The 22,354-nt window shown below is 39.0% G+C and overlaps 1 protein-coding gene across 1 annotated transcript in view; it reads right to left on the bottom strand.

Annotated features, from left to right (window-relative positions):
• Positions 1-3,577: 3,577 nt before the first annotated feature.
• The window catches only part of slc26a6 (solute carrier family 26 member 6), a 61,103-nt gene continuing 42,326 nt past the window's right edge, over positions 3,578-22,354 (bottom strand). The window contains exons 13-18 of the mRNA XM_069936655.1: positions 20,053-20,169; positions 18,104-18,340; positions 15,586-15,640; positions 14,333-14,472; positions 12,465-12,518; positions 3,578-4,593 (exon numbers count right to left, since the gene is read on the bottom strand). Of these exons, the coding sequence (XP_069792756.1) occupies positions 4,573-4,593; positions 12,465-12,518; positions 14,333-14,472; positions 15,586-15,640; positions 18,104-18,340; positions 20,053-20,169 (624 nt within the window). The 3' untranslated portion in view covers positions 3,578-4,572. The remainder of the gene's footprint in view (positions 4,594-12,464; positions 12,519-14,332; positions 14,473-15,585; positions 15,641-18,103; positions 18,341-20,052; positions 20,170-22,354) is intronic.

Consider the following 22,354-nt stretch of genomic DNA (forward strand, 5'->3'; position numbering starts at 1 on the left):
AGTCGAACAGTATGGATGTGCCTATTGGTTTCTCAACAACAGTCTTTCAAGTAATTGATGGGGGGGGTGGGGCGTGGCAAGATGGCGTAAGGATCAGATGTGCCTTCCAGTCCTCCCCTGACTCTATCTTATTGTTTTGTCTAGAAATGCCTGTTAAAATTCTTTAAAAGTTTAGATAATTTCAGTGCTGTTAATTTAACTTATGATGATACAATTGGTGGAAAAGAGCAAAAGAAAACGACAGCAGATCATCAAAAAACTAAATTTTCCAAAAGTTCAAGTTTTGGAGCCTACCTACAGGAAAGACACCGGGACTCAGCGTGAAATGGATCCCAGGAGAGAGGTACAGTGTTCGGATGTAGAGCTCTATGTTACATCGGTAGAGCCCCCTAAAGAGGACGCCAAACAGCCTTTAGAGCAAAGAGTTACTCAAAGGCATTTGTCAACTGTAGAGGTGGCGCTGCAAACTGCATCTCTTGAGATAGAAAAACCTATACAACTTGATGTACTGGGAGAACTTAATACATTATGGACTGGGGAAAACCCCGGCCAGCGTCCTCCAGTCATTGCTGGAGAGGCTGTGGCTGGGGTTTCCACACACAGTCATACTACAAGGAAGGCAACCAGAATGAAGGAAGGAACAGAAGATCCTTTGGTTATGCAGAAGAAGCAGGAATTTGTTGACCCAAAATCTCTTCCAATTGAAAAGATTTTTGTGAATCTTGAATCTAAATTATCTTATACAATTCAGGGATTATCCAAGATTATGACTGAACTTGGTACTAGGTTTAATACTCTGGTGAAAATATATTCTCAACAGATGACTGAGTTTGGAGCTTTTAAGCTTGAAGTGAGAGATAAATTTAATTCGTGTGAAGAAGATATAGACGAAATACGGGATCAAGTTTTTGATGTGACCAAAATGGTCGAAGACTTACAAACTCAAAATAAAAATTTGGTGAAAAAGATTGATTATTTGGAAAACCAATCCAGACGGAACAATATAAAGATTATTGGTTTGCCGGAAGGTATGGAGAGACTAGACCCAAGAAAATTTTTTACTTTTTGGATTCCGCAGGTGCTGGGTCAAGAACATTTCCCGGAAGGTATAATACTGGAATGTTCTCACAGAGCCTTGTGTAGAAGACCTATTTCAGGTCAAAGTCCAAGACCTGTTTTGGTTTGTTGCTTGAATTATTACGACAGAGAAATAATTTTACGAGTGGCTATTAGAAATGCACAACAGAGAAAATCACCCTTGATGATTCAAAATAATCGAGTTTTCTTCTATGCGGATTTGAGTCAAAAAGTTATGTTCCAACGACGGGAATTCCATCCTGCTAAAGAGTTGTTGTGGAAGAAAGGTTACAAGGCAACCTTTAGATATTCAGCTGTTTTGAAGGTTTTCCAAGATGGTTGCCAACCAAAGTTCTTTGATTCTCCAAAGGAAGCTATAGCATTTGCTCAAGAGCTGCCAATTACTCAGTTTCAACAGAGACATAGTCCGCCACGATCTAAGGAGACAAGAGATGGAAGAAAAGAGCCGTGCTCCAAGAAAGAATGGTTGTAATGGTGACTCGGCAGTTGGAGCTGATTAAAAGAAGAGTTGTCCTTTTTTTTTCTGATGTTTTTTTAAAAAAAAGGGATATTAAATAATGATGATGTTAGTTTAAGATGAAGTGAGAGTTGGGGGAGAGAACTGGATAGGCACTATTTCCTGAAAGTCATCTTCTACGTGTGAGTTATCTCACACCCATTTTTTTTGGGAGTTACCGCATTGCGCGGTTCAGACGGGAGGGGGAATTTTTAACCTCCTACCCATTTTTTTCCCTTTTTTTTGTATTATTAGATTAAAGAGTGAAGGGGTTTTTTTTTTGTTTAAATATAAAAAAAAGCATAAGAAAGTATTTGATTGTTTAAAAAAACTAAAAATTGATGTGGTTTTTTTTTGTAAAGTTTATTCAGTAGATAAGGGATATTTTAAATTTAAATGTGAATGAGATGGATAAGTTTTTTTTATATTTTTTCTTTAACTTTAAGGTGAAAGGAGTGGTAATTCTGGTGTATATTATTTTGCTATTTTAGTTATAGAACGAAGGGAATAATGGTGAAAGTTATAAATTGAATTGTACAATTCTTAATGAGGCTTGAATTTTGTTTGTGGTTTATGCTCCATTTGTTGAAGATATAGATTTCGTTGTAGTTGTGTTTTTATTATTTAGATATCTGAATTTTAATGTAATGATTGGGGATATTTAAATGTGGTATTGGAGTTTTTATTGGATAACTATTCAAGAGTAAAAGGGAAAAATGGTGGAAGAGTACTAAAATTGAATTGTACAATGCTTAATGAGGTTTGAATTTTGTTTTAAGATGGTGGTTTATGTGACTAATATGATGATAGATGTGAAGTTAGTTGATATTTGGTGAAGGTTTATCTCTATAGAGAAAGTTTTTTTTCATGCTACAATTTTTTTTAAGAATTGATTATTGTTTAAAAATTTTTGATAGATAATGTTACTAACCTACTAATTTTTTTATATTAAGTTTGAGTTAAATATATGTTTCATCTTAACTCTGTTTGTTAACTATATGCATTTAAGTTTGATTTAAATGTTTTTTAAGTCTGATATCTTAGTATTAATTACTTTTCTTTTTGTTAGTATTTTAATCGGTTATGTTTTTGTTTTTTTTTGTAAGTGGGTTTTTTTCTCACTTATATTATTAATTTTATTAATTCTTCACTCTTTATTTTGGGGGGAAGGGGGGTTGGACTAATTTGAGTTGGGTTATTAATGTGTAATAATTATTGGGGAGGGTATAGTTTATTTAGATTACTGATACTGTATTGTAATTTTATTATTTTATTCTTAATTTTTTTTAATGTAATCCTATGTTATTCGTTATAAAATCTTAAATAAAGTTTAAAAAAAAAAGTAATTGAAGGGGCATTAATTTTATTCACTTAGTTATTTTTTTACAATGGAGCAGATCCTGAAGTCGGAAAAGCTGGAGATTGACCCTCAATCACCTGAGGCATCCACCAACTTAGATCTCTGGCTGTGGTGTTTTGAAGCTTTTCTGCAGGCTTCCTTCACCATTGTGTCAACAGAGACCGATAAGCTACAAGTGCTGCACTCCCAGATAAGTACCCTGGTGTACTCCATGATCAGGGACGCTATATCGTACCAGGAAGCCATAGACATTCTCAAAGGACAGTATCTGTGTAAGATCAGTGTTATCTATGCCAGACACCTCCTGGTGATTTGAAAACAATGGCCTGGTGAACCCAATGCTGAATATCTTCGGGCCCTGTGAGCACTCAGCAAAGCCTGTGAAAGAGAACCTGATCCTCCTCTGTGGTGGTGGTGGTTCTTTTCCTACTCTCTCATTCTGTTTCACTCACTCACTTTCTCAATTTCCCTCTTTCTCTGCTTTCTGCCTTTCTCTGTCTCTTCCTCTCTCTCTCACTCTATCTTCCTCTCTCTTATTCTCTCACTCTCTTTCAGGCACACCTATTGGCATTGTGGTGGCAGCTTTAATGTAAACCTAAATAGCACAAGTGAAAAATCTAATCTCATTTGAAACATTGGATTTTTTTTATTGTACATGAGTGGACAATTATTGTATAATGGTAATCAATTTTTTTTCAGGAAAACACTCAAGAAAGAGAAGAATTCCTGGCTCGCAGTCTGTGTGAAAAGATTGGAATGAAAATGAGTGACTCCTTCCGGTTCTGAATTTTGACCTATGGCACCTCAGTCTAAACTGAACTGCAGGCGGTCTGCAAGAATGGGCTAATAAATAGCACTTATTTGCAAGTCCTGCCTCTTTATTTACCGCATTCCTGGTATTCAGTAAAAACTTCTCGCGTAAGAAAACTGAGATTTCAAATTTTGGTCGGTCGTGTGTAAACGGCCACTCCGGAAGGTAAGAAAGAAATTCTATGTACAAAACATAAGATAGAAAGAGTGCAGAGAAGATTTATTTGGATGTTCCCTGGTCCTCAGGAACTGAGTTAAACAGGTTAGGACTCTATTCCCTGGAGCGAAGATTTGATAGAGGCATTTACGATTATGAGCGGGGTAGACAGGCTTTTTCCACTGAAGGTAGGTGAGATACAAACCAGAGGACATGGGTGAAAGGAAAAAAGTTTAGGGAGAATCTCTCCATACACTGGGAGTGTGGAACGAGCTGCCAGCTGAGGTGGTGAATGCGGGCTCAATTTTAACATTTAAGAAGAATCTAGACAGGTAAGGACTGGGTACAGTTAGTGGGACTAGCAATAAAAAATAATTCTGCACAGGGCTGAAGTGGCCTGTTTCTATGCTGTTCTAAGTCAAAGGTTTCCTCTGGCTTTGAACCCTCAAGTTCAGGAGTTGAAACATTCCACAAATTCACAAGCCACACATTTTCCACAATGTTGAAATTATACAGCATATATATTGATTTTCAGTTTCTTCTTTGATCTTTCTCATTTTGCTTTACCATTTTGAGGTTTTTTAAATAAACACTCAAATGAATGAAATTCTTTGGTTTTCTTCCAAAACATGTAGGTATTACAGTTGAGCATTAAAGTTTTGTGCTTATTGTCTGGAAAGAAAAAAAGCATAGTTAATTAGTTGATAGAGCTAATATAGCTACAGTAAAAGGAACAGCAGGCCCTCACAATAGAATCAAACTATTTCATCCACCCAGCAGGGCAGTAAAGAATTTTTTCCCCAAATTAAAATTTTTGACATACAGCACAGTAACAGGCCATTTCGCCCCATTAACCTACACCCCCTGGGGAAAATCCACGCAGATGCGTGGAGGACGTACAAACTCAGTGCAGGATTTGAAGCCCCGGTCCCCATCACTGGCATTGTAAAGGTGTTGCGCTAACTCTGCCGCCCCATGCCTTGCTTCACTAATCCCCAATTTAAACCCCCCTCTCATTCCGTCCTTGTCCTCATTATACTGGCTAGCTGCCCTCTCAGCTTTGATGTAGGGTTCTGACCCAAAACATTAACCATTCATTTTCTCCCACTGATGCTGCTCGACCCACCAAGTTCCTCCGGCAGATTGTTTTCCACGTTCATGCAAATTGCTTTTATTGCTTGCTGGTGTAATGCATGTAAGAACACAAATGGAACTTAAGGAATTTGATCAACCACACGATATCTTTTAGATTGCAATGTCAGTAAAATTAACGTAATTACTGCCCAGGTGGTCGTTCACGTTCACACTGGGCGCCTTTTTAGACTGCCAAGGACCTGAGTGCAACAGTCCCAGGAGGGGGTTGGACGTGCAGTAGAGTGGATGACCGTCAACAAATTTTTCTGGTACGATTTACACTGCAGGCTTCCTCCAAAACGTTGTAGGGGTCCTGCAGGATAAAATCACGGTGCAAAAATTGACGCAAAATTCCTGGTTTGTACCGTTACATGCCTGCCGTCTAAAAACCATAATTGGTCCACTTCCATCAGGAAGGAGGTACAGGAACATCAAAATTAGGACAGCCAGGCTGGGAGATTGATGAACAGTATCCCGTAACCAAGTAAATCATCCCAAAATGTTTATATATTATGTGCTGCGGAAAAATGCGGTTTCATCTGTATATGTACTGTCAGATGATATTAAATTTTTTTTCACACTATGAACCATATCAATCAAAATACATGCAAACATTTCCCTCTTAAATATACACAGTGGCATTTTCTCCCCTTTTTTCCCCCTCCCTTCCCTCCCTCCTTCCCACCCCCCTCCAAACCCATTTAACGTTCAACATATACAATACAATAAACCCATTAAACAATGTCATCACACAATGAAAATAAACAAGAAAATTGTGTCATCTACTTTTACACACTGGGTCAGGTTATTTTGTCTTCTTATTATTTTGTCATTTTAGGGGGTGGAGGTCCGCGGTAGGCCCTCTCTGTTGTGTTCCATGTACGGTTCCCAAATTTGTTCAAATAATGTGACTTTATTTTTTAAATTATATGTTATTTTTTCCAGTGGAATGCATTTATTCATTTCCATGTACCATTGCTGTACTCTCAGGCTCTCTTCCGATTTCCAAGTTGACATTATACATTTTTTTGTTACATCTAAGGCTATCATAATAAATCTTTTTTGCGCTTCATCCAGTTTGAGGCCTAATTCCTTACTTCTTATATTACTTAGAAGAAAGATCTCTGGATTTTTTGGTATGTTGCTTTTTGTGATTTTATTTAATACCTGATTTAGATCTTCCCAAAACTTTTCCACTTTCTCACATGCCCAAATTGCATGTACTGTTGTTCCCATTTCCTTCTTACAGCGAAAACATCTGTCTGATACTGTTGGATCCCATTTTTTTAACTTTTGGGGCGTGATATATAACCTGTGTAACCAATTATATTGTATCATGTGTAACCTCGTATTTATTCTTCATAGTTCCAGAGCATAACTTTTCCCATATTTCATTTTTTATCTTTATGTTTAAATCTTTTTCCCAATTCTGTTTGGGTTTATAGCTTATTTCATCATTTTCCTTCTCTTGCAGCTTGATGTACATGTTTGTTATAAATCTTTTAATTATCATTGTGTCTGTAATCACATATTCAAAGCTGCTTCCTTCTGGTAACCTCAGTCTGCTTCCCAATTTGTCCTTTAAGTAGGTTTTCAGTTGGTGGTATGCAAACATTGTACCATGAGTTATTCCATATTTGTACTTCATTTGTACAAATGTTAATAAATTATTTCCAAAAAAACAATTTTCTATTCTTTTAATTCCTTTTCTCTCCCATTCTCTAAAGGAAAGGTTATCTATTGTGAAAGTGATTAGTTGATTTTGCGTCAATAATAATTTTAGTAGTTGGTAATTTGTTTTCCTTTCTAAGTGAATCTTCTTCCATATATTGAGTAATGATGCAGTACTGGTGAGCTTTTATATCGTACCAGTTTTTCATCCCACTTATAAAGTATATGTTCCGGTACCTTCTCCTTTATTTTATCTAGCTCTATCTTAGTCCAATCTGGTTTTTCCCTTGTCTGATAAAAATCTGATAAATACCTTAATTGTGCTGGTCTATAATAATTTTTAAAGTTTGGTAACTGCAAACCACCTTGTTTGTACCATTCTGTTAATTTATCTTAACGTTATCCTCGGTTTCCCCCCTGCCATGAGAATTTCCTTATTATTTTCTTTAGCTCATTGAAGAATTTCTCTGTTAAGGGAATTGGAAATGATTGAAATAAGTATTGTATCCTTGGGAAGACATTCATTTTAATGCAATTTACCCTCCCTATCAATGTTAGTGGCAATTCTTTCCAATGTTCTAAGTCTTCCTGTAATTTCTTCATTTATGGCTGATATTTCAATTTGTATAGCTGGCTTAAATTATTATCTAATCCCTAGCTATCAGATTGCTTGTGTTTGCCATTTAAATCCGCATTACTCATTGGCATCGCTTCACTCTTATTTGCGTTGATCTTGTACCCTGATATTTCTCCATATTCCTTCAATTTCTTATGTAGTTCTTTTATTGATATTTCTGGTTCTGTTAAGTATACTATGATGTCATCTGCAAATAAACTGATTTTGTACTCTTCCTTTATTTTTATCCCTTTTATTTTATTTTCTGTTCTTATCAGTTCTGCCAATGGTTCTATTGCTAAAGCGAACAGTGAGGGAGATAATGGACATCCCTGCCTAGTTGACCTACTTAATTTAAATTAGTTCGATACATATCCATTTACTGTTACCTTTGCCAATGGTCCATTATGTAATGCTTTAATCCAATTAATATTTTTTTTTTGGTGGGTTGAACCTACCAAGTTTTGTGTTTCTTCTATCTGGTTCATTACTTCCAGGAGAGGAGGAATTAATAACTCTTTAAATGTTTTATAGAATTCTGTTGGGAATCCATCCTCTCCAGGTGTTCTATTGTTCGGCAGCTTTTTTAATATATCCTGTATTTCCTCTATTTCAAATGGTTTTATCAACTTGTTTTGCTCCTCCTTGCAATATCGGCAGTTCAATTTTAGCTAAAAACTCTTCTATTTTATCATCTTTCCCCTCATTCTCAGTTTGGTATAATTGTTCATAAATTTCCTTAAAGTTCTCATTAATCTCCATTGGATTATATGTAATTTGTTTGTCCTTTTTCCTTGATGCCAATACAGTTCTTTTAGCTTATTCTGTTTAAATTGCCAGGCTAATATTTTGTGTTTTTTCTCCTAGCTCGTAATACTTTTGCTTTATTTTCATTATGTTCTTCTCTGCCTTATACGTTTGTAATGTTTCGTATGTTATTTTTTTGTCCATCAATTCTCTTTTTGTTATATCTTCCCTTGTTGCTAGTTCCTTTTCTGTACTTGTTATCTCCCTTTCCAACTGTTCTATTTCCCGATTGTAGTCCTTTTTCATCTTAGTTACGTAACTTATTATCTGCTCTCTAATGAAGACTTTCATTGCATCCCATAATATAAATTTGTCTTTCACTGATTCCGTATTTATTTCAAAGTACATTTTAATTTGGTGTTCAATAAATTCCGGTCTTTTAAGTAGCATGAGTTTAACCTCCATCTATATGTTCTTGGTGGGATGTCCTCCAGCTCTATTGCTAATAACAGGGGTGAATGATCAGATAGCAATCTCGCTTTATATTCAGTTTTCCTAACTCTCCCTTGAATATGGGCTGACAACAAAAACATATCAATCCTTGAGTAGGTTTTATTCCTACTCGAATAATATGAGTATTCCTTCTCTCTTGGGTGCTGCCTCCTCCATATATCCATAAGTTTCATTTCCTGCATTGATTTAACCATAAATTTGGCCACTTTATTCTTTTTGCTAGTCTTTTGTCGTTTTATCCAACTTTGGGTCCAAATTAAGGTTAAAATCCCCTCCTATCAATATATTCCCTGTGTATATACAAACTTCAAAAAAATATCTTGCATAAACTTTTGATCCTCTTCATTAGGTGCATATATTATTGATCAAATTCCAGAGTTCTGAATATATCTGACACTTTATCATTACATACCTCCCTGCTGGATCTATTATTTCCTCCTCTTTTGATTGTTACATTTTTATTGATTAATATAGCTACACCTCTGGCTTTTGAATTATATGATGCTGCCGTTACGTGCCCTACCCAGTCTCTCCTTAATTTATTGTGTTCCACTTCAGTTAGATCCATTTCCTGCACAAATGCTATGTCTATTTTTTCTTTTTTCAGGAAATTTAATAGCCTGTTTTGTTTAATTTGGTTATCTATTCCATTAATATTTATAGTCATATTGTTCAACATGGCCATCTCATACTCTGTTTACACCTCATTTCCGCTTCCTCACCACCACCTTCCCCCTTTTCTCCATTTTCATCTCTCAGTTTTCATTTTTTGAACTCAATGTATTACAACATTTCTAAAACATAAAATAATTCAACAACTCCCACATCTAAAATTCCCTTAACCCAACTGTTCCCCCCCTCTCTGAGTTGCCCCTTGTCCCTTGCCGGGCAACCACAACTCCCCTCTCCATTTGGATTGCGAATCTGCTCGCAAGCATCAACTGATTTCACAGTGACTGTTATTCTCTCCCACCCAACCCCCACCAGAAAAGACTTTTATCTTCACATTTAACAAAGCTCACCCTCTTTTTTCCCCTTACTTCCTTTCTTCCCTTTTCTTTCCCTCCTTTAGTTCTTACTTATACATTATTTTTACATCTTTATATGTAGTTTGTCATTGTTCTTGTTACATCTCTTTATCTCTCCTTCTGTCCTGCAGGTATTCTGCAAATTCTTGTCCTTTCTCCAGATCCAAAAACAGTCTGTTTTGCTCCCCCAGAATAAATACTTTAAGCACAGCTAGATATCTTAACATAAATTTATAGCCTTTTTTCCATAAGATCGATTTTGCTGTTTTAAACTCCTTCCTCTTCTTTAGGAGTTCAAAACTTATGTCTGGGTAAAAAAATATTTTTTGACCCATGTATTCCAATGCTTTTTTGTCTTCTCTAATTTTATTCCTTGCCCTCTCCAGTATATTTTCTTTTGTTGTCTATCTCAAAAATTTTACTGAAACGGATCTTGGTTTTTGTTGTGTCTGTGGTTTCGGAGCTAGTGTTCTGTGTGCCCTTTCTATTTCCATTCCTTCCTGTATTTCTGGCATTCCCAGGACCTTTGGGATCCATTCTTTTATAGATTCTTTCATATTTGTGCCTTCTTCATCTTCCTTTAGGCCCACTATCTTTATATTGTTTCGCCTACTATAGTTTTCCATTATATCCATCTTCTGAGCTAATAAACTCTTGTGACTCTTTAACTTTTTTGTCACTGTCTTCCAATTTTCTTCTTAAGTCATTCACTTCCATTTCTACAGCCGTTTCTCGTTCTTCTATATTTTCTAATCTTTTCCCTATTTCTGTCATGATCAGCTCTATTCTACTCACTTTTTCTTCTGTACTTTTCATTTCCCTAAATTCTAACGTCAACCATTCTTTTAATGCTCTCATTTGTTCTTGAAATTTTTTTTATCTATATACTGTCCATCTATTTTACCTTCTATTCCTCTGTGCAGAGCTTGGTCTTCTTCCTCTGTGTCTGTATCTATGTTTGTGTCTTCTACTTCTCTTCCTTGTATCTGTGTCTCTTCTGACTTTCTTGTTGAGCTGCTTGCCTCACTTTGCTGGGCTTCTTCTTACTTGGCTTCTCGCTGTTGGACCTCCTGTTGCTTTCCTCTTCTTCTAGCTGAGAGCCCTGCTGTCGGGCATCCCTCAGCTGGACCCCCTCCCGTCGGTGTTTTCTTTTTCCTTAGTATGTGCATTGCGCACTTCTGTTTGGCTCAGAGAGCCATTTTTGCAGTCTAGCAGACGGGAGGTCGCGACTCTGTGGGGTCGTCACCAACCTCGGAGCGGGCTCTTTTCTCCACGACGGCTCCCTGTTTCTTCATGCAGGTAAGGCCTTCTCCTTTCTCTTCCGGCATCTTTTATTCCCGTTGTTTTTGCTTTTTCCTTCTTGGGTGCCATTTACTTTCTTTTCTCCACGATTTTATCTTTTATTTGTTGTTTTGTGTTTCTTGAAATTTGTGTTTTCTTCACTTTATTTCTTCTTTTCTGGAGAAGCTGGCCACTACTCCATCACGTGACTCCTCTAGATTATATTAAACTTGAGCTTGTTATTACTAATGCTACCAGTAGGTGGCATATTGCACACACCTTAAAGTTCTCCACTGGAGCTTGGAGGAATGAAAATGGCGAACATCATTGAAATATAATGTTCTAAAAGGGATTGGAAATAACCTTACGCATGTTTACACAGCCACTGAGCCGCAGAATATTTAAGGAAAATTTCTGCTCTGGTGGCAGTGGAAAAATGTCAGGAAGGAATTTTTAATGCAAATTCAATCCTGTAATTTTTCTACTCGTATCCCTACACATTTTTGCAGGATGGTTGCAGTGTAAATTCTGGCAGCAACCTCCTTTGAAGAAAACCGCAGAGCCCACCTCACTGACAAAAGACAAAGGAGGAAAAACCCAACACCCAACCCCAACCAACCAATTTTCCCCTGCAACCGCTGCAACCGTGTCTGCCTGTCCCGCATCGGACTTGTCAGCCACAATCGAGCCTGCAGCTGACGTGGACTTTTACCCCCTCCATAAATCTTCGTCCACGAAGCCAAGCCAAAGAAATTCTGGTATTATCAATGATGCGCCTACCCTGTAAATGGATTAGACATCAAACTATTTCTACACTCATTTTAAACTGTAGTCCAGTGGTTTTCAACTTTTTCCTTTTCATTTACATCCCACTTTAAGTATTCCCTATGCCATCAGTGCTCTGTGATTAATAAGGGTTTGCTTAATGTTTCCACCCACATCCCACCTTAAGCAATCCCTTACTAATCACAGAGCACAGGGATTACTTAAAGAGAGATGAGAGTGGAAAGAAAAAGGTTGAGAACCACTGGTCTAGTCATTACATATCATCCTTCCCACACTAATTTTTAACAAGACAAAAATGGGCAATTAAGTCTTCATAATCTATGTGATACCTTGGGCAATTGACCAGTCATGAACCCGGACCTAACCATCTGTTTCTTTAATAATTAGCTGGTTACCCTGATTTATTTTTATGTGGAAAGCTGAATACTTCAAAAAACCTGCTTTCAAAGATGCCAACAAAAATACCTCACGTTCTCTTTCTTGTTTCACTCTTGGAGCAAATTTCTCGGTTTGGATGCACACTCATGAGAACCTACCCCCTATCACCGGGAGGGAGATTGCAACTTAATGATGCCCCATTCACAATGTGAAGTATAATAGCTGGGCTATTAGGTGTAATAGGTGTTAAAAACAAGATCCACAATGAACCACGCAGAGGTAGCCGAGAGTATGCCAGCGCTGGATGAAGTGCGCTGGGTTTTGCATAAGTTCTTTGTCTCAGAATAGAGCAAGATACTCAAGAGCTCATATCAATAGAGGTTTCTTACATTGGCAGAGCTGGTCTCTCGCTCCAGTGAGGGGGGCAGTGAGAGGTATCCGTTCTGTGAATAAGAAATCAGAATGTCACTACGTGATTTCATAGCGAACCCTGTCAGCCCACAAACTGAAAGGTTATTTCTGTTTCTTTTTTAAAACTTCCGTACTTTTTCTGGTCCTCTCAAAACTCCCATGGTTGGCATGGTTACACAGGGCCTTTGCAATGATCAGACCTTTACAGCGCCAGCAATCAGGACCGGCATTCGAATCTCGCACTGTCTGTAAGGAGTTTCTCCCCGTGTCTGCATGGGTTTTCACTGGGGGCTACAGTTGCCTCCCGCCCATCAAAAAAATATAGGGGTCACACTTCAATTGGGGGTAATTGTGTAGGCTGGAAGGGCCTGTTACTGTGCTGTGTGGCTAAATTTAAAATTTAGACTTAGTGACGATAAAGGAACAAGAGTTATATTTCCAAATCAGAATGGCATGTGACTTAGAGGAGAACCTATGGATGGTTGTTCCCTCTTCTTCGTGACAGAGGTCAGATCTTTGGAAGGTCCCCCCCCGCAGCTTCTCTTTTTGCCCCCTCCTCAAAATATGATACCACCCCTTCTTGTATTAGTCTTAATAATGGATCCAACACAAAGCGTTGGCTGACCATTTCTACCCATGAACACTCCCCGAGTCCCTTCAAAGTGAAATCGTTTACTTAGGAACAGGAACCCAGACTTGGGGGTTGAAAGAATATTTGTGACTAGAAGTGGCCCCCTCGGGACCCTGCAAGGTACAGTGTGTTCCAAACTAAAATGCAACTTTTTATAGGGATTAATTTATGGTTCAGGGAATTCACCCTGCACTTTTCAAGAGGGGGAGACAGGAAATGTTGGAGAAACTCAGCAGGTCAAACAGTGGAGCAAAGATAAAGATACATAACCAGCATTTTCAGCTTGAGCCCTTCATCAAGGTATGGAAAATGTTGGCAGGAGCCCGAACAAAATGGTGGGGGGAGGAGTTGGGGGAGGAGCAAGATCGCAAGGGCAGGAAGTAATAGGTGGAAAAGGGATAGTGGGCACAGCAGCAAACGGTGGGGGGGGGGGGAGAGCAAGAGGAGAGAAGTCTGAGGGATGGGGAAGGTGCTATCTGGTTGGATTATTAGGTGTTGCTCCTCCAATTTACGGTGTTCTTGGTTTGACAGAGCATGAGCCCTCGGACAGACATGTCAACGCGGGAGTGGGGCGCAGAATTGAAATGGTTGGCCACTGGGAGATCCCTTCCACAGATGGAGACAGAGCAAAGGTGCTCGGTGAAGCGATCTTCTAGTCTGTGCCCAGTCTCTATGATGTAGAGAAGGCCACAAATGGAGCACCGGATGCAGTAGGTAATTTGCACAGATACACAAGTGAAGTGTCGGTTTACTTGGAAGGACTGTTTGGGGCCCCGAATGGTGGGGTGCAAGATACGGGGTGATTAATTGTTTCCTCATTGGTAACAGTTGTAATTTCATTTTATACAATCAGGGTGGCATGGTTGGCTTAGTGGTTAGCCTAACATCTTTACAGTGCCAGTGATTGGATTCAGACTGGGATTTGAATCCAAAGCTGTCTGTAAGGAGTTTTCCGGTGTCTGCATGGGTTTTCCCCGGCGGCTCTGGTTTCTACCCACCATTTGAAATGTACCAGTGATGTAGGTTAATGGGGTGTAAACTGGGTGGCATGGACTTGTGAGCCGAATTGGCCTGTTACAGTACTGTATGTTTCAATTTAAAATTTTAAAAAACATATAAATTACTTCTGGCAAAAGAACTCTTGGCAACTGGAACTCCAGTGAACCAAAATGTACAGTTAAGCAGTATTTAAAAGGACCAATAAAAGCAACAGACCATAGAGTGAGCTTGATCAGTGGATGGATTGTGCTTCATCAGGCAGTACCTAACAGCATCGTGCACTGTGGGGAAAAGTTGGGACTTGCTGATGTTTTTCCCAAAGAAATCTCCTTGTTCAAACTGCTGAACAATAGCCCCTGAAAATAAAAGCCAAATGCAATTAAGAACATATTTTAATCTGAAATGTACTCAGACTGGCAAACAAGTAAGGAGTTGACTATTTCCACACAGACTCTGAGACCAACAATCTCCTTAAGAGAAGTATAATTGCCATCTGATTCTTGTAATCCCAATTGTGGCCAAAGGGACTGCCAAGAAGGGGCGACATGGTTGGCATAACGGTTAGTGCAACACCTTTACAGCACCAGTGATCGGGACCAGAGTTAGAATCCCAAGCTGTCTGAAAGGAGGTTGTACGTTCTTCCCATAACTGCGTGGGTTTTCCCCGGGGGCTCTGATTTCCTCCCACTGTTTGAAACATATCGGGGCTCTAGGTTAATTGGGTGTAAATTGAGCGGCAAGGACTTGTGGGCCGAAATGGCCTGTAAGCCTAAAATATTTAAGGACAGAATCACGCAGCATCCATAGGAAGGAAAAGGGTAGCCAAGGTTGCGGGCCTGGGTCCTCCATCAGGTATATGACATAATATTCACAGCACTCTCCTGGCAGAGATCAACTCTGATGAATTTCTGGACTTTATGGGGGGATTTTAACTAAAGACTGCGGTACAGAAACTCATGCGGCTTAACTCCAAAACTGAAACCAGTAAAGTGAAAATAGGCAGGCAGTTAAATCATCACTGAACCTTATTTTATCAGATTGGGTTAGAATTTCTCCATGTCTGATATTGTATGATGCACTATCAATAACTCAAAAGACTAGAAGTTACCCGACTGATAGGCTTTTATTACCATAAACCGAAGGCATGTCTCATGTTGCTGACCCAAGACCGAGCTTGTTCTGGGGAAGGCCTTTATTGGGGGATCAAGGGGGAGGAGCCACAGGTATAATCAGCAAGGGGCAGGCCAGACATACGCAGTATTAACAGTGGTTCCACCACACTGTGTTTACCAGCAAGTCCCATTATAAAGGGTAGAACTATTCTACCCATTATGTTTGGGTAGAAAAGAAAGTGATCAATCAACAGTTATCTAGGCTCTTATGGGTATTACACCACTCAGCCACATGGCTGCAATAACCTGTCAGACAGACAAGCAAACTGCATCAGAAATAGTCCATCACATACTTACAGTGACACCCTGCCAGATATATATCAACCTCAATATCCTTGAAATCGCGAAAAATCTAGGAAGCAAAAACAATTAATTAAAATGCTTCAGAGAGGCAAAGATTAGAAATTTGGCCTTGAAACAAAATTTGGGACTTGGCTTTATAAGTTATTTCTTCTTTGCAAGTTGCCAAAACATTGGTGACTGATAATGAGGTTTAATTAGATATGTCAGTGGAAAAGAAAACTTTGGAAAATTTATTTCTGGGTTGGATCTTACTACTTCCAGTTTTCTTTTGTAAGAGACTTATGCTTCAACATCAGATTGGTAACAACATGAGTTTTGTGCAGAGGATGTAATGGAGAACGGGCATGGAAATCTGATCAGATTCAAAAACACTCATTTGAATCTAAGAATTTCCTGTGTTGGATCTACCTTTGGAAAATGACCTGGTGGTCAATGTAGACACTGTAGATATACATATCAGTGTGCCACATTTCTGATATGCCTGGTCTTCCAGAAAGATTTAAACTCTCTCCGGATGACACTGCGGCCCTTTCACCTCTATAAATCTTGCCACATGGATGAGAGATACATTTCTATTATCAGATGTAGAAGTCATACATGACTCTACCAGTGTCATATTAATCTAATTCCTCAAGGGTTTCGTTCTGTCATACCAAGATTGTATTAATTTTGGCAGTGCTACTTAATGAGTCTAGTGTGGATAACTGCATATCACAATAGTCATTTTTAGGGAATCAAGGGATATAGGATTAATGCAGGAAAATGGCAAAAGATTCAGGGGCTGGGCTGTTTACTCATCTGTCCACTTTCATTTTTAAAGATATAACCACTTACAGCACAGAACAGGCCAGTTCGGCCCTACTAGTCCATGCCGTAACAAATCCCCACCCTCCTAGTCCCACTGACCAGCACCCGGTCCATACCCCTCCAGTCCTCTCCTATCCATGTAACTATCCAGTCTTTCCTTAAATGTAACCAATGATCCCGCCTCGACCACGTCTGTCGGAAGCTCATTCCACATCCCTACCACCCTTTGCGTAAAGAAATTTCCCCTCATGTTCCCCTTATAATTTTCCCCCTTCAATCTTAAACCATGCCCTCTAGTTTGAATCTCCCCCAATCTTAATTGAAAAAGCCTTTCCACATTTACTCTGTCTGTCCCTTTTAAAATCTTAAACACCTCTATCAAGTCCCCTCTCAATCTTCTACGCTCCAGAGAAAAAAGCCCCAGTCTGCACAACCTTTCCCTGTAACACAAACCTTGAAATCCTGTCAACATTCTCGTGAACCTTCTCTGCACTCTCTCTATTTTGTTTATATCTTTCCTATAATTTGGTGACCAAAACTGTACACAGTACTCCAAATTTGGCCTCACCAATGCCTTGTACAATTTCATCATAACCTCCCTACTCTTGAATTCAATACTCCGATTTATGAAGGCCAACATTCCAAATGCCTTCTTCACCACACCATCTACCTGAGTATCAGCCTTGAGGGTACTATTTACCACAACTCCTAAATCCCTTTGTTGCTCTGCACCTCTCAATAGCCTCCCATTTAATGCATATGACCTATTTAGATTTGCCTTTCCAAAACGTAACACCTCACACTTATCTGTATTAAATTCCATCAGCCATTTCTCAGCCCACACCTCCAGCCTTCCTAAATCACCTTTTAATCTACGGTAATTTTCCTCACTGTCCACAACACCACCAATCTTTGTATCATCCGCAAACTTGCTTATCCAATTCTCCACCCCGACTTCCAGATGATCCCTAATTCTGCCACTGCTCACCATGCAGCTCGAGAAATGAGAATTCTAACCTTCCCACACCCTCTAACATGAACGTCATACCAAAATGGCAGGGTTCCTTCTGAGCTCACGTTAAATTCCACCCATCACCCCCTGACCCAGAAACACTTGTATTAAAACTATCCCTCAGATTTAAACTTCACATTCAGATTCCTCAGTGATCTCCCCACCTTCATCCTCTGCAACCAATAACTTCCCTATCATCTCTAAAATATCTTTATTCTTCTGATTTGGAGCTTTTTGAACCTCCCTGAATTTAATTGCTGCACCATTGGCAGCCTTGCCTTCTTCTGAAAGACCCTTGCTAAGCCTCCTCCTATTTTAACCACTCTGTTGATCATATGCCTGGCTAACTGGCCCAACTTTTCATGATGTTGACCAAGAGGTCAAATTTTGTTCCGTTCTTAGTGCAAGTTTATATACAATCAGACAAAACGTTGTTTCTCCTAACCACAGTGCACACACATAGGCATGCAATAGATGGTTTGGTAACAAACTGATGGAACTGCATACTGTTATTCTTAACCATTCAAGGCAAAGGAATATAGGGTCTATATTGTCAGGAGAATTTCTCTATGAATAAAGTAGTCCATCCTACATTGATTATACTATACCTGATGTGACTATTTGAGACTGAGACTTCTCACAAAATGCAGGCCATAAAAAGAGGAAGCAGCGTAAAGTCGAGGCTTGGCTTACATTTCTCATAATCTTGATGCAGACAGAATCGACAAAGTTGACGGGAGTAAGATCAAGTATGATGGAATGCACTTCTGGTTTCGGAAGCCCAAGAGCTTCGAGGTCCTGGTCCTCTGGCTTCTTGTCAACTTCAGATGATGGCCCATGGCTTGAATCCATTTCTAAGTTGTTGAAATTGGCCGGATTCCCAGAGATAACGGCTATGTCACCTGAACCTGATTCAAGCCCTTTACGTAGCTGGAAAAAATTATACATTTTTTGTATTTATATCATCTTAACTAACAATTCCAGTGTAGTTAGAAGATTAAGAAAAAACTGGGCAGACTTTCAGTGTATTGTTACGGGTTATATTTTATATATAAATATGTTTATTAAAAGAGATAGACTGGGGGTGGGGTGTTTAGTGCAGGTCACTTCACAAACAGAGTGACACTTCACATCTCATTTAAAATGAAAGAGCTTGGCTGAAGCCAGATATGTAGGCACCCATGCCTTTGCAAAAGTCAATGGGACTGTTTTAGAAGGAATTTTATAAAGCAGGTGAAAATAAACAGTCCAAGCTAGCGAGAATGTTTCTCCTGAAATAAGGGAAACGAGAGGAACTCTTGTGGTGACCTGGAAGAAGAGGTTAGCATTTGGAAAACCCAGGTTGGGGCAAGTTTCTTCAAAATAGAATTAGATTGTGTGTGTGTGTGTGTGTGTGTGTGTGTGTGTGTGTGTGTGTGTGTGTGTGTGTGTGTGTGTGTGTGTGTGTGTGTGTGTGTGTAACAAGCAACAAATCTCTCTCTGAAACCAACAAAAACCATTTACCTTTAAGCACCAAAGCTTGGTGAAAATTCATAAATGTAAAATTCTGTGCATAGTTGAAGAATTGCCTCATACTGTTGAACGTGAAGGAGTGAGAAGCGAATGATTGGACTGTGAATCAAAGGACTTTCCTGAACATATACACATTATATACACGTGCGCTTTGAATTAGAAGGGGATTAAGTTAGTAGTAATAAGTTAAAGTTTGTTTTCGTTTAAGTGACCATTTGTCTTGGTGAATTTATATTGCTGCTAAGTTTTGGGGTTCTCTGGACTCATAACAGTATCCATTAAACCTATTTCTTTGAGTCCACATGCTATAAGCAACTGCCTTGTGCAGGAACAATAATTTTTTAAGAGGGCTGATCATTATTTTTGCAGGTTCCCCGCCCTTGACCTACTGAGGAACAAATGCTTTTAAACTTTCTGCAATTTTGCTATGCTACAAAATATAAATTTTAAAAAACCCAACAGATTCTTACAACAGGATTCAAGTTTACCCATAGATTCATATCGCCATAGAGTAAGAAAGAAGTAAAGTCCTTGTATTAAGGCTGGGGCTTTCCTTAACTGCAATGAGTAAATTGTGTTGATATAATCAGTGGTTCTCAAACTTTTTCTTCCACTCACATCCCACTTTAAGTATTCCCTATGCCATCAGTGCTCTGTGATTAGTAAGGGATTGCTTAAGATGGAATGCGGATGGAAAAAAAAAGTTTGAGAACCACTGTTTTAATCGTACCTTATGGACTTGTTATGTGCATGGTTTCAGACTCCAAAGGAAATGGGCCAATGACAATTTTTCTCAAGCCAAATATTCAATAACTGTTGGATCTAGATCAGTGGTTCTCAACCTTCCCTTCCCACTCACATCCCACTTTAAGTAATCCCTGTGCCATCGGTGCTCTGGGAGAGCTGACAGGGGGAAGGGAAGGGAGGGGGAGAGAAGAGCAGGTTAGCAGAATCCGGACAAGTCGATGTTAATGCTGGAGTGTGTGCAGACAGAAAATCAGTTGTTGTTCCTCCAATTTACGGGTGAATTGCGGGAGAAGTAATATTCCTGGGATAATAAAATGGTATTTTCATTTTTAAAGAGAGATCAGAAGGTCAGATAAACAATTATTTGAATAGAACATCCCTACTTTTTTCTCTTTCTTGGCTCTCTTCTTTTCTTGTTTTTCCTGCTTTTTCAAATGCTGTTTGAGTTTTGTGATTCTTTTCTTCTTTTTTGAAATTAATCGGGTGACATTAATTCCAGACTGCAGGCAAATCAGAGCACAGAATGAGGCAAGCAACCTGGCACCCACTGGGCATCAACAGAAGTGATGAGTTAGTAAACTGAAAAAAAATGCGACAGCTTCAGAGAAAATTGTTTATAAATTGTCTATAACTTTAAAATACCAGAATCACTATTTTATTGTCATGAACAAGTCATCAAATTTGGTGTTTTATGGCAGCGTCACAGGGCAAACGTTCATATTATAACCATCTTACAACATTACCATAAAAAAAATTATAGTGCACAAAAAGTAAGGCAGTGCCTTTGGTTCATCAATCATTCAGGAATCTGATGGCAGTGGGGAAGAAGCTGTCCTTGTGCCACTGAGTGCTCGCCTTTAGGCTCCTGTACCTTTTCCCCTATGGTGGCAGAGTGAAGAGGGCATGGCCTGGATGGTGGGGGTCTTTGAGGATAGAGGCTGAATTTTTAAGGCACTGCCTCATGTACAGTAAAAGCCCTGGTGTTCAGCACCTATGGGGATTGGTAGATTCTGGATAAGTGTACTGTCCGGTTGCTTGAAATTTACTCTTACGATGCCTAACTAATACACTTGCATTAAGAATAAACAGTTTAGAGGGGGAGTCACGTGATGGAGTAGTGGCCGGACGGTGAACTCCAGCCCTCTCCAGAAAAGTCGGAAAAAACAAAGGAAAACACAAAGGCACAGAAATAAAAGTTAAAGAAAAGTGAGTATAAAGGTGCAAAGAAGATGGCGACGAAAAAAGAAAAGTCGAAACCAATGGTAAGAAGAGAGGAAGAGAAGACAACGGAAGATGAAGGAAAAGGCCTTACCTGCTCGAAGAGGCCCGCGGTGGAGAGAGAAACCCACTCCCTCAGGTCGGTAGAATCCGGACTACAAAAATGGCTCGCTGAGCCGAGTAAAAGTGCACAACCGCGCATGAAAAAAAACACACCGACGGGAGGGGGGACCAGCTGGGGAGTCGATCTCCACTGCCGGCAACGACAGCTGCAGAGCACCTGCAGCAAGAGGAGAACATAGAAGACAATGGAAACAAGAAAGAAGAGAAGAGAAGGGCAACAAAGAAGCAGCAGGTGGCCAACCCAGAGGAAGAAGAAGAGTACAGTGAAATAGAAGAAGAAGGGAAAGGCAAGGTAAAGGATATACTTTCTCTTATTAAAGAATACATGGAATCATTTAAAGAATGGCAAGTGCAGGAATTTGATGATTTAAGAAGAAGAATAAACAACACAGAAGAGAAAATGAATAAAATAGATATGACCTTAACAGAAATGGGAAAAAGAATGGACAAGGTGGAAGAACGAGAAGCAGCAGTAGAAATGGAGGTAGAAGACTTAAAAAAGAAATTAGAGGAATCTAATAAAAAAGTTAAAGAGAATCAAGAACTGTTAGCTCAGAAAATAGATATAATGGAAAATTATAACAGAAGAAATAACATAAAGATAGTGGGCCTTCAGGAAGATGAAGAAGGCAAGAATATGAGAGAGTTTATAAAAGATTGGATCCCTAGGATCCTAGGATATCCAGAACTACAGCAAGAAATGGAAATAGAAAGGGCACATAGAGCATTGGCCTTTAAACCACAACCACAACAAAAGCCAAGATCTATTTTAGTAAAATTCCTAAGATATACTACAAGAGAAAAGGTACAAAGGACAAAAAATCTTCATTTATCCAGATATAAGTTTTGAACTCCTAAAGAAGAGAAAGGAGTTCAATACAGCAAAGGCGATTTTATGGAAGAAAGGGTATAAATTTATACTAAAGCATCCAGCTGTATTGAAAATATTTATTCCAGGACAACAAAACAGACTATTCTAGGATCCAGAAGAAGCACGAAAATTTGCAGAGCATTTACAAAATAGACTGAGGGATGAAGACGTGTAATAAGAGTAAAAATGACCACGATTTATATGTATGTGGGTAAAGAAGTATAAGTGTGTATATGTATAATGTGCATACGTGAATGTATCTGTATTTAGAGGAAAATATAGATAGTATAGACAAGAATTAATAAGGGAAGGAAATGGAATAGAGAGAATAAGGAGGGAATTAAAAGAGTGACCTTTGTTACATATGAAAAGTGAAATCTTTTCTGGGGGGGGCTGGGTGGGGGGGAGTTGCGGTCACTGCAAAATCAGCTGACGCTTGCGAGTGAATTCGCAAACCCAAATGGAGAGGGGAG

This window comes from Narcine bancroftii, chromosome 5 (assembly GCF_036971445.1).
Source record: "Narcine bancroftii isolate sNarBan1 chromosome 5, sNarBan1.hap1, whole genome shotgun sequence".
Classification (NCBI taxonomy): domain Eukaryota; kingdom Metazoa; phylum Chordata; class Chondrichthyes; order Torpediniformes; family Narcinidae; genus Narcine; species Narcine bancroftii.